The 12,418-nt window shown below is 50.3% G+C and overlaps 1 protein-coding gene across 1 annotated transcript in view; it reads right to left on the bottom strand.

The window, feature by feature from the left end:
- The window catches only part of EPAS1 (endothelial PAS domain protein 1), a 91,806-nt gene that overhangs the window by 25,260 nt on the left and 54,128 nt on the right, over positions 1-12,418 (bottom strand). The window contains exons 3-6 of the mRNA XM_070477681.1: positions 5,779-5,930; positions 5,280-5,364; positions 1,770-1,888; positions 1,457-1,662 (exon numbers count right to left, since the gene is read on the bottom strand). Coding sequence (XP_070333782.1) covers positions 1,457-1,662; positions 1,770-1,888; positions 5,280-5,364; positions 5,779-5,930 — 562 coding nt within the window. The remainder of the gene's footprint in view (positions 1-1,456; positions 1,663-1,769; positions 1,889-5,279; positions 5,365-5,778; positions 5,931-12,418) is intronic.

Genomic DNA, 12,418 nt, shown 5'->3' with positions numbered 1-12,418 from the left:
TCTGTGGCTTCCTGCTGGCTGGGAAGGTGAGGCAGTTTCCTGCCGGTAGGCTCTCCTTCTTCCAGGCCCCCAGCCTCTACACATCTCCAGCAGTGGTTTCGGCCCCTTAGAGTTTAGCAGGGAGACAAGCTTCAGGGGAGGACAAGGACAGCGAGCAAGACGCCAGAAGGAACAAAAAGCCTCCCATCAGTGAGGGGGTTTGTGCTTTTCAAAGTGCTTCCATGGCCATCACTCATCTTACAGTGATCCTGTGAAATGGGGGTGGGGGGGCAGTAAGTATGCATTTTAGAGAAGGGGAAGCCACAATCTCAGGGTTTCTGGAGAAAGCTAGAAGGTGAGAGTGGAGTGCCTGCAGCAGCAAAGAGCTGCTCCCAGAACTATGACTCTGGACAAACGTGGTGACCCTGGACACTGCTGAAAGCCAGAGTCGGGTGGGGAGATCCCCAAGGGCCCATTCCATCATGCACGAGATGGTGGGTGGCTGTGGCATCTCCTTGAGCCCGGCCTGCCTGGCCCAGCTCAGCCCCTGGCCTGTCCCTGCCTCCCTGATGGCAGCCATTGCCCATGGCATCCTTGCTGCTTCTACCTCCTGATCCGCCCACATCTCCAAGGTCCGGGCACAGAGCGGAGGGCAGAGGCCAGGCAGTGGGGAGGAGTCAGAGCTGTTCTTCCCACCCCTCCCATGACAACTCTAACCTTTTCCCTACCTGTTTCGATCCTCACCTTGAGCTAAAACTAGAGTGACATGGATTACATGTATGACCTTGGGTACTCTTTCAACTACTTTAATAAAGAAGTAATTTAGGGTGGGAATCATAGCTAACACTGAACACTTCCTATCGGATTGGAACTTAAGCCTTCTCACTGCATTAAGGCTCTTAACCACTATACTCTCCGGTAAAAGAATTTTCCAGTTGGGCCTGGCTTCAGGGATTGGAGTCTGACTTAGTTCCCTTCATCAAAAAGCCTTCCAACTGGGGCTGGACACTGGCTGGAACGGAGGACATAGGAGGAGCAGAGGCTGAGGAAAGAGCTCACTAATAGAAGAGAACACACAGGAGTCACGTGACTGCAGGGCAGCTTCCAGGCTCCCAGCTGGCCTCCTCACTGGCTGTGCCAATGGAGAGACCTCTAGACCTTCTTTTCCCAGGAAGCAGAGTGGAGAGAGGCTTGGAGATCTAGGAGTCTCTCTCTCATACACACACACACAGACACACACACGCGCGCGCGGCGGGAGGAAGATGTACACACCACCTCCATCCACCATGACAACAGCTGCACTCTAGAACAGCTCTGGGGTGACAACAGGAGACACTCCAGTATGACCCTTGCCAGCCCTGGCGGGATGAAACTGTGACTTGCCCCCAACAATACAACATGTCTGCCGCGGACCCGCCCCCTGACCACAGGCACAACCACACGCGCATGCGCACACACGCTCCCCGCCGGGCCCCACCTGTCGTCGCAGTAGGTGAACTTCATGTCCATACTGTGGCGGCTCAGGAAGGTCTTGCTGTCCAGTGGGATGTCCATGTGGGATGGGTGCTGGATCGGCTCACACATGATGATGAGGCAGGACAGCAGCGGCTCCTTGCAGCCGCAGAGACTGCTGTGAGGGGGGCAGTTGTTGTAGACCTTCACCTGGCCCGTGCAGTGCAAGACCTGGAGACCAGCCGCGGAGGGTCAGACATGGGGTCGGGGGCGGGGTGGAGGCAGGGGGTGGGGGTGGGGGTCACCCCGGGACTCCAAACCCAGGCCTGACGTCCTACCTTCCAGGTGGCTGACTTGAGGTTGACCGTGCGGCCTCTGTTGGTGACCGTGCACTTCATCCTCATGAAGAAGTCCCGCTCTGTGGACATGTCTTTGCTTTTCTTCCCAAAACCAGAGCCTGGGTGGAGAAGGTAAGTAGAGCCAGCTGAAGTTAGCTCTGTTTGTAGTCAGAAGCAGGGCAGTTTTTCAGGGGTGTGTGTGTGTCTGTGTGTGATCCTGAGGAGCTGCTGTGAGCTCCCGTAGCCTGCCCAGAGCGCTCTGTGCTGTCTTGCTGTGGATCAAGGCTCCCTCACCTCCAGCCTGTCTCCCCTGCAGGGTGAGCTCCTGAAGGGCTGGGACTCTTCCACTGTTTTATTTCCCACCACACCTCACACTGCAGAGTGGTCAGGCAATGAGTGACCATCGGCCATGATCTTAGCAAACCTCTCCCCTGGGTGGGCCCCATAGAAGGAATTCCAAAAGGATCATCCAAGCAAGATCACAATCGCTCCAAAGGGATAAGCCTCTCAGGTGGGAAATTTCCCTTAGATGCCCCCGTCTTTTCCCCATTCCTGTCCCTCCCATGCCCTACTGTTAACCCACAGTGGCTGTGTTCAGGATCCCACACCATGTGCTCCCTTCCCAAAGTGACACATGTCAAGGCTCATGGAACACCGCTGGTCCAAATCTCCTGTGGTGAGCAAGTTCACCTTGAGGATTAACTCAGTAGGGATCATATCCCTTCTTGGTCAGGATTTAAAAAATCACCAAGACAAATAAGATTGCTTCCTTCCTTATGGTCTCCAAATAACCTGCCCACTCAGGACTTCTCCCACTGAAAAAAAGAAAAGTGATGAATGCAGTAAACCCTAGAGGTGTCCCCCTGTCCATGTCTAAATTCTGCCATTCTGGACCTTCCAAGGTACACTCCCGCCCCACTACCCAGCATCTCAGAACAACCCAGAGCCTTGTTTCTAATAGTCACACCCTTCCTCTGGCATAGCCTCAGGACTGAAACCCCCAGGGGTCAGTGACTTGAGTGACACAGCCCCAAATCACTGTGTCAAATGGATTGTGGCACTTTTTAATCTGTCATAAACATCAAAAGAGAGGCCACTGAGTAACAGACCAGATGGTGAATCTTTTTCTTTTTCTTATGAGAGGGTATTCCTCCCTATCACAATCACAAAATCACCTCTCCCATACTCAATGATGTTTTTCACAATTCTGGCTTCCATAGGTGGCGTTTGCACATCATGAGATGTTCTAGTATCTTGGGGTCTGGACACACTACCAGGACCAGCTCAGGTGCTGTGGAGCAGTGGGCAGGAGGGACTCATTTGTGGCTGTTGCATGGGTTCTGGTTGTAGCCTCTTAACCTGTTAATGTCGGGATTTTCCCCATCCTGTCATTTGGTTAATCTCTCTGAACACAGCTCCAATCAGATTACCCCTATCTCTGCTCAAAAACTTCCAACAGCCCCCTCTGTCTACAGGATGAAGTTCAAGGCTCAGTTGCCGGCCTTCAAAGCTTTCCACAAGCAGCCTCACAGCCTTATCTGCCTCTGGGTGATCACACTAACCCTTTACTTATAGATCACGAGTCCACGCAGGTCGGCACCTTCAAAGCCTTTGATGATTCACTGATTTTGATCTCAAGTCCTCAACACAGGGACCGAGAGACCTATCGTTCAACTCAGATCAACAGAGCAGAGTCATGCTGAGTCACAGCACTGGAGAACGAAAGGTCCTAGACTTTGCCTGGTCCAACACTGTCACTTTGAAGAGAAAGATTCCCAGGAACAGAGCAATGAAGGGGCTTGGTTCAAGTTGTATGATCAGACTAAGACTAGGGTCAGAGATTGAACTGAGACCGAGAACCCAAGGGTTTCCAGAGTAGAGAAGAAATAAGTGACGTTGGGGTTTTCTCAGGCTTCCAGTGCCTGTTTTAGAAAGGGATTCAGAAGGTCTGGTAGGCTTTTTCTCACAGAACTAAACAAGACTTTCTCAACACAGAGAAGACAGTGAACAGCCCTGAGAGCTCCCCAGCCTGTGCCTGACCAGAGCCAGCTGACCTTCAGGAGGGAGAGCAGAGGGGCTGGGGGAGGAGGGGTGGTGGGGGTCGGGGAGGTGGTGGGGATCCTGCACTCTGCAGGCTCAGTTGGTAACACGGGTAGAAGTAGGCGGATGAGATGTGTGCTTTTTCAGCATGTGTGATAATAAGAGCAAAACCTTGTAGGCTTGATACTACTGCCTTGCCTCTGTCATTCAGGCTGGGTAAGTACACGCTCCATGTCAGTGACAGGTGAGAGCTGTAAAAAGGGATGTTAGACTCGGTACAGTCTGTCCAGGGCAGAGACTGACTCTCAGGTTCAGAAGGGACCTTGAAAGCCATTGAGTTCCCTTCTTCTTAAAGCTTCCGTCCACTTGACAATATGTCCATTAGAGCTTTTGCGTGGCTGTCCCCAGTTACAAGAGGTGAAGCAGCCAGCTCTGACTGTCCCTGAAAAATGCTTTCTGTTTGTATGGGCCCTTCCATCCCCTGGCACCTGCTGGAGCCCCCACAGGTAGACAGTGGTGCACAAGACCTTTTAAACTTTCTCCATCAAAACCACTGTTCCATTTTTTTTTTTTTTTAATCACTGGGGGACCAGACTCCTTCCTTGGCCCCGGTGGTAGCTAGTCTCTAAAGGTGGCCCCAGTGAGCCATGTTTCACAGTATTTAGGGCCTTGTATAGCCCCCTCCCACAGGGAATGGGCCAGGTCTGTAACTCACTTTAACCAAAGTGTGGTGCTGTACCAGTTTCAGGACTAAGCCTTCAGAGGGCTTCTGGCAGCTTCTACTTTTGCACTTTTGGGGAGCCAGTTCCCCAAAAGGGAGCTAAGAATATAGTATAAGAAGTTTGGCTACCCTGGAGAGACCATGTGGAGAGGAAGAGGCTCCGATACCTTATGGAGTGACAGAGAGCTCCAGCCTCTAGCTACCGCCACAAGGTCCCAGAGGTGTGGGTGAGCCCTATGCTTATCCCATTGGGTTGAGCCCCCTGATATCACATGGAGCATAAGAACCACCCATAGAACCCACTGAATCATGAGAGACAATAACAGGACTGTTTAACCCACTATGTTTGGGCAGTCTGTTACACAACCATCACATGGACAGCTGCAACAGTTCCCATGAACATTTTGGCACAGACAAGCTGATTGGTTTGGATGGTGTCATTCGGAAAAGATGCTGGACACTCAGCATGAGTGATGAAACCTCCTGGAGATGGTGTCCTAACCCACAGGAGTGCCCTAGGAGTCTGATCTCAGGCACCACAAGAGCCAGCAAAAGATAATACTGAGTACTAGTCCTTCCAGGGCTCTTGATCTCATCTCCAAAGTCCTGTTGGATTTTCTATGGGTGTCTATTTTTTCTGGATCATGATGGCCATGATCTATCCATCCTACGTTAGTACACAAAGGGGAGACAGGTTCCTTCCCCATGTGGTATTAAGAAGGAAAGAAACACACCCAAGAATACCTTACCATTTTTGAGACTCAAGTTCTCACGGATCTCCTCATGGTCACAGGGATGAGTGAAGTCAAAGATGCTGTGTCCTGTTAACTCTACCTGTTTCAAAAAACAAGGTTGGGTTCATTATTCCTGACAGTGAAGAAGTCTCCAAGAGGAAGCTGGGCCCCCTTTCAGGTTTGGAGAGAGGGAGGAGGCTGAGTCAGATCTTCTCATATTCCACTCGGCAGATCCACAGACACACAGGTGTAATAGAGGTCATGACAGACATGACTGACAAGGGTGGGTCTGCAATCCAGTTGGCAGAGCTGTCTGCCAGGATGGCCACTGGCAATGCTAGCCCAATGCCAGGGGCTCTAAGTTATTTCTAAGGTTTGAGGCTTGAGATCAGAGAGGAGGAGGGTGCGTGCATGAAGGAAAAGGTCAGGGGGGAGGTGATCAGAATCTTCCACTAATTTCTACCCCCAAATGGAAACATTTTCCCTTTCTGAAGGAGCCCGAGCAGGGTGTCACCTGTGTGAGTCCCATGAACTTGCTGATGTTCTCCGACAGAAAGATCATGTCACCATCTTGGGTCACCACGGCAATGAAACCCTCCAAGGCTTTCAGGTACAAGTTGTCCATCTGCTGGTCAGCATCGGCTTCAGATTCATTTTCAGAGCAAACTGGAAAGACAGGGGGTGGGATTGAACAGCCTGCATCAATGTGGGGTTAAAGCAGATGTGACTGGTGTGTTTGGGTGTCTTCCAGGGATGGCTCAAAGGCATCAGATGGATTTTTCTGGAAACGCACACCGCCAACCACCTAAGTGTCCGCCACATGCCCAAGGAGCAGGCATCTGATGAGCACCACTGCATGGAGGATACCCTGCTGGGGGCTTCACGAGCAGAACAGTTGTGGCACTGTACTTGTGGTACTGGCAGCAGTGGGGTCACCGATGTCAAGGCAGTTACAGGAGTAGTCAGGACTGTCATTTTCCCTAATGGATGTTGAGCAATGATAACATATCAGCCTATCACTGAGAATGCTATGTAATCTTCAAAACACCTGTGGGGTAGACCCTACTTTTTTTGTCTTATCTTACAGATGAGGCCCAGAGAGATTAAGTCATTTGCCCAAGGCTATAAAGGTTGTGGACTCAGGCAGCTGAATCCAGAAGCCACACTCCTAACCATTCATCGGCTTTGGAGTCAAATAACCACTGACTCTATTCCTCCTATTAGGTTATGGCTGTAACTGACATAACAAAGAGTCAGTGAAAACCTCTTGGAATATCAGTTTCCTCGTCAGCTAAATGAATATAATAATTCCCATCTCTTGTAAGGATTAGGTAAGTATGGAGAATGCCTAAAACATACCAACTAGCATAAATTCTCTCCCTCTCTGGCTCCTTCTACAACACTGTCACTGTCTTCACATTGCTCAGAACCTGAATGGGGGCTGGGTGGCACACCCAAGCCACAAATCTAAGTAAAAAATTCAGGGTGACAGAGGTGGGTGCCCAAGAGGAATACAGACAGTGCGGAAGGGTTCCCAGGAAGAGGGGGTCACTTTGAGGTGGTCACAGACAACTGTTCAAAGAAAGGCATTTGAAGAGACTCATGAAAAGCAGGGATCTCACTCTGTTAAATGAAAGTAGGGCTTTCTGGGCCTACTGGCTTGGGCAGACACTGGAAATCATGGAGGAGGCAGAGCCTGGAAGGAGCTGTCCATGGATGAGAACAGGCCCACCTGGCAGAAGAAGGAGGGTCTGTGCCCCAGGCTCATCGACTAGACTCGTGAGTCCAATGGCCTGGAGGAGCGCCATCTCAGACCATTGCTTTGGGGAGATTCATCCAGCAATGGCACGCAAGATGATTTGGAGAGAGTGAGGATCAGAGGTGTGAAGCCACAGGAGGAGGCTGCTGTGTTAGTGGCAGGCTGTGGAGGTGGCTGCTAGGGGCAACCAAGAAAGGCATCCACTCCCCAACCACTCTGGGGGGCCCTGGCCTATCAAGTAGACCTCTGCTGTCTGCAAAATGTAGCCTCAGCTCTGGCCCCAGACCCTTGGTTATTATTGCTCAGACCACAGACTTTAGTTCAGCCCTGCTTCTCCTAGCTCATTGTTTAACTCCAAACATACATTTACTTATAAAAACTTGTATTCATCCACTAAAAACATCAATTTACCTTACCTTAATTTACAGAATGAGAGGATCATAGAATAATTTGTCACTTACGAAAGTTAATATTCACTTAACTAAAAAACAAGTGATTCAAACTGAGTCTATTGGAGGGAATGTAAAATGCAATTGAATTTATGGGCCACTTGGCAAGAGACATGTGGATGCTGTTCAAGGGACAAGGGACTTCCTGCAAGGGCACTGGATTTATTTGATTCTCTTTTCCCTTGAGCCCCTAAATGTAAGCTCTGGGCCATACACTGTTATTCCTCCAGAAGAACAAGTCCAAATTAGGAGATGTTCCTACCAAGGGGCTTCAGTGGCACCCCTGGGGACCAGCCATCTTGAGGACACAGCATCAGTGAATGTGCCGGGGTCACTGATGCTGTCCAGGGACAGGACACCCTTCAGAGCCAAGAGCTGGGCCATACAGAGTGTATCCTAGTGACTTCCCTGTGTTTTGATAAAATAGTAGAACAAAATGAGGGAAATTCTTTCCTCTTCATACCCTGATTCAGGTAGCTAGCCTATGGGATGGGAGACTGGGAATGGCCTTTTTACCACACACATGCCCACACCTGATCCCTGCTTAGGGTCCCTGCCAACCAACTGGTCAGCTGAGCTGAGGATAATGAACCAGAGTTCTAGGTGTGGGGGGTGCCGCGGCCAATATTCACACTCCTGGTTAACACCTAAATTTAAACAGGGGCTTCAGAAGAGACCACGACTTGACCTAGTGCTTTCAAAGTGGAGCAAGCACCAGGACCACTGGAGGACTTGCTAAAACAAGGATTTCTGAGACCAGAGCAAAGTAAAAATGTGGGATCTCTCACTGAAACATCAAACCATGCCCACGGCCCTTCTAATGGTGGAAGTCCCCAGGGGACCGCAGAGTCACACAGAGTTGTAGAGCCAGCCCCGGATGGGCCCTGTGAGCAGTGTTCCTGACTCAGTAGGTCTCAAGTTGGGGGCAGGGCTTCCCGGGCGGCTCAGTGGTAAAGAATCCACCTGCCAATGCAGGAGACACAGCTTCAGTCCCTGAGTTGGGAAGATCCCCTGAAGGAGGAAATGGCAACCTATTCTAGTATTCTTGCTTGGGAAATCCCATGGACAGAGGAGTCCGGTGGGCTACAGTCAAAGGGGTCACAGAGTCAGACATGACTGAGTGAGCATGCACTCATGCAGGTTGGGGGCTGAGAATCTGCTTTTCTAACAAATTCTCATATGATGTGAATGCTGGTGACCACAGGTGGAGACCATCACTGCCTTAACTTAGTCCTATAAGCCACCTCAATGCTGGGAAACGGAGAAGGCAATGGCACCCCACTCCAGTACTCTTGCCTGGAAAATCCCATGGATGGAGGAGCCTGCTAGGCTGCAGTCCATGGGGTCGCTAGGAGTTGGACATCACTGAGCGACTTCACTTTCACTTTTTACTTTCATGCATTGGAGAAGTAAATGGCAACCCACTCCAGTGTTCTTGCCTGGAGAATCCGAGGGACGGAGCCTGGTGGGCTGCCGTCTATGGGGTTGCACAGAGTTGGGAATGACTGAAGTGACTTAGAAGCAATGCTGGGAAAATCAACATGTTTTGGCAAGTGGTGACCTATTTGGGGGACATAAGAAGAGATTTTCAGCACTGTTAAAAATCACACCAGACAGGTGAACGCCTTCTCCAGACAGCAGAGGCCAGTCCTGTGATTCCTGGCCTAGTGAAAAGATTTTTCTTCTTTTCAATTTCTTTGATCTCAGTGGCAACCCTGACTTCAAAATCTGGAGTCATCCCAAGACAACCTGATTTGGGTTAGCCAGGCCCAGAGGAAATAGTTCTGCTTAAAGTTTCCTGTTTTTAACAGTTCCAGCACAGCCAAACTGGTTTCCATCCATGCCCAGTACACTTGCTTCCAGGAGGTGGTGAAATTGGCTACAACAGCTGGCCAGCTGGACTCTGGGAGGGAGGGAGAGGGGCGGACAGAGCCCACGAATGGAAACAGAGCATCTTGGGACTGAAGTCACAATGGCTGGGGGACCAGGAAGCCAGCAGGCCAGCCCCATGGGGACCTGGAAACAACAGGGCCTCTTTCCTCTGTGGAACCATTTGCTCCTGCAGCACCTGCCTGTCCTCCTGGGGACTTCAGACGGAACCTGGCCAGCTTGCTGTCAGCTTGGAGCTGAGGGTAGAGGCTGCGGGGCCGGAGGCAGCGCCTTACTCCAGGGGCTGGGGCTCCAGGCACATCACCTGGCTGAAGACGGCTCTGCCTTTCCCCTTTCCTCTCTCATGGGAACATCATGTCTCCTGAGGGGATCACTAATCTCTGACTCAGTGCTAGGCACACAGACAATTCGCTCACCCACAATGCAGCTATCACACTCCTGCCACATGTCTGCCCCATGCTGGGCATGAAGCCAGGCCATCTGTCAACAAGTGTCACTTACTGGGTGCTCAGCCCTGTCCTCAGGAAAGTCAGGTGTAAGAGCATCCTTTCCCCAGAGGAATCTACAGACCAGTGGGGAAAAGACAGATAAGCCGCCGTAAAGTTGCATAACAATCCGGAAGAAATCCTCAGTGCCCAATGAAGAGGAGCACACAGTAGGTGCTTGATAAACCCTCAGCAGATTCTTTAAATAGCCCTGGGCTCCAGGTCTCAGTTACTTGCTTCCCAGGACCCTTCAGGGTCTGACCCCCAAGAAGAGGAGCGGGTCATGCAGATCAGAGGCACTCTGCAGAGACTCAATACACTGCACCCAAGAGCACAACAAGATTCTTTCAAGCTAAAAATAGCCCCAGTAAACAGGCTTTGATGACTCCCCACAGCCAGGATATGCGCGGGCTGAGGTTTCGGAGCACTTTTTCCGGAGCACCGTGCATTTCCTTCAGGCAGCACCGCCTGGGTGGGGTTGGGCCCGGGGCGGGGGGTGGTGGGGGCAGCAGGAGCTGGGCATCTGGGGTGAGCAGGCAGTGGTGGGGCAGATGCTCCTGACCGGGCCCCTGGGGTCAAGCTGTCACAGGTGCTGCTGCGGAGGGTGCCAGGGTTATTTTCCCTCTGTTCCTCCTCTGAGAAGTTCCGAGTGTTCCTACTGGACTCCAAACCACTCTGATGTGATCCTCCCGGGGGAAATGTGCTTGGTGGGTAGTCACCCCATAGTTATCATTGAAGGGGCTTCCCTTTTACACTGATTCTTTTCCTCGGGCTCTCCTGGGCCCAGAGACCCATGACTCCACTGGGCCCTGGATGTGCTGACTGCAAAAGCAGCCCAGTCAAGCCACGAGGAAACTATTTTTGAATGGCTTATCTGGCCATCAGCCCCACATTGAAACACCACCATCACCAGGTAGTAGGCTGAGGTTACCCTCACATCTTTGGCAGAGGGCACTGTGTTTTATCTGACCTGTGGGCCTCCCAAAGGGCTGTGAAAGTCCACCATTAGAAATGCATTTCTTTGGCCTGTACATGACTTACTGTCCTGTCTTACCTCTCTGTATGACCCCTCCTAAAATATGGCACAGGGCTGGGGCAGCAAACACCCGCTGACGGACCAGACATATCAAATCTAAGCTAAGGGAATGATTGGAACAAAGTATCTCTAGAAGAGACTGTACACTAGGGCTCTCAGCGATCAAGATCCTGGCACGAATCAACTTTTCAGCTCTTCTCCAACAGGACAGAAAGAGGCCTTGGTTTGGAGGGTGGGTGGGACAAGAGGGTGAGACAGAAAGAAAGTAGGGGTGAATGCCTGGGAAAAGAAGTCTGAAAGAGGGGCATAAGAAGGCACCAGAAACCATAGCTGCCCCCACAATTTTACCTTTGCATCTCACTTTTTCCTGCGTAGAAAGGTCATGGCAAAAAGCTAAAATCTCTTGTCTCACATTTTAATGCCTTCCCCGTGGTTGTCTAGAGATGAGGAAATCATCATCCCTTATTAACAGTGATGGCTTCACTAAGCAAATGCCAATGAATTAATCATAAACTTGACATTTGTCTTAGAAATCTTGCTTCACATTGATCTCTAGCTCTTGTGTAAAATGAATTTGATTTTTCCCTCACCAGTGTGTGTGTGTGTGTGGGGGGGGGCAAACATTGATTTCATAGTGAAAAGCCAATTTTGCATATTTACTGCTGTTGAAGGCCCTTCAAATGCAGGAGTGACCCTCATTTGCGTACAGTTTGTGGGGCTCCTCTTGAAAGAGGATTTAAGACAATCAAGTGGCATTTCCACTGATGTTCCCGTCAGAATGTGTTCTGTTCTCAGCCCAGCGTGGAAGCTAATATCATAAAGCTATTGTTTCAGTTTGCTTCCTGTGATACAAATCTCAATCGGCCGCCGAGACTCCCAGCCTGAATTTCTCAGCGCTGAGGTTTCCTCTCCAACATTCCCACACAGAACAGCCTACTGTGAAAATCAAAGGGAAACGTGTTACTAAGTAAAGAAGAAACTTTTCTAAAGCAAAACCTGGTCTTTTTTAGCCTTTTGAACTCTGAAGTATGCAACCAGCTATTTCCTATCATAAAGGGAGCCAACATCGACGCTCACCTTTGTTAGAAATGCTTCAATCATGGATCTGTGGTTTATTTTGACTTAGTAAGGCTTGGCGACTCTGCATTTTGCTAGAAATTGCTAGAAGGTAGTAAGAGGACAGTAAGGGTTTACACTGGGTTTTCATTTATATAATTTTCCCCCAAAAGCCTATACATATCAATCTATTTACTTGATCATAGCCAGTCTTATCTCTAGGCTGTAACTTATTGAGAGCCTAATACATGGCAGCAAGAGGATAAGGGTTTTTATATCCAGCATCCTTGGACAGCACTGCAAGTGAGTACTGGCAGCCCCTTTGTACAGCTGAGAAAGTGAGCTGGAGGGTGGTAAGGAGGTTTTCACAAGACTGCAGAGAAGAAAGGCAGTCTGACTGAGGTTCTACGGCAGGTCCAACTGCCCACAAATCCTGTACATCTTTTCATTGCACTGCATGTTTTAAACAAGCAAAATAT

This window comes from Odocoileus virginianus, chromosome 2 (genome assembly GCF_023699985.2).
Source record: "Odocoileus virginianus isolate 20LAN1187 ecotype Illinois chromosome 2, Ovbor_1.2, whole genome shotgun sequence".
NCBI classification, from domain to species: Eukaryota; Metazoa; Chordata; class Mammalia; order Artiodactyla; family Cervidae; genus Odocoileus; species Odocoileus virginianus.
Note: the sequence above shows the minus strand (reverse complement) of the source record. Positions and strands in the feature narration are given on the sequence as shown.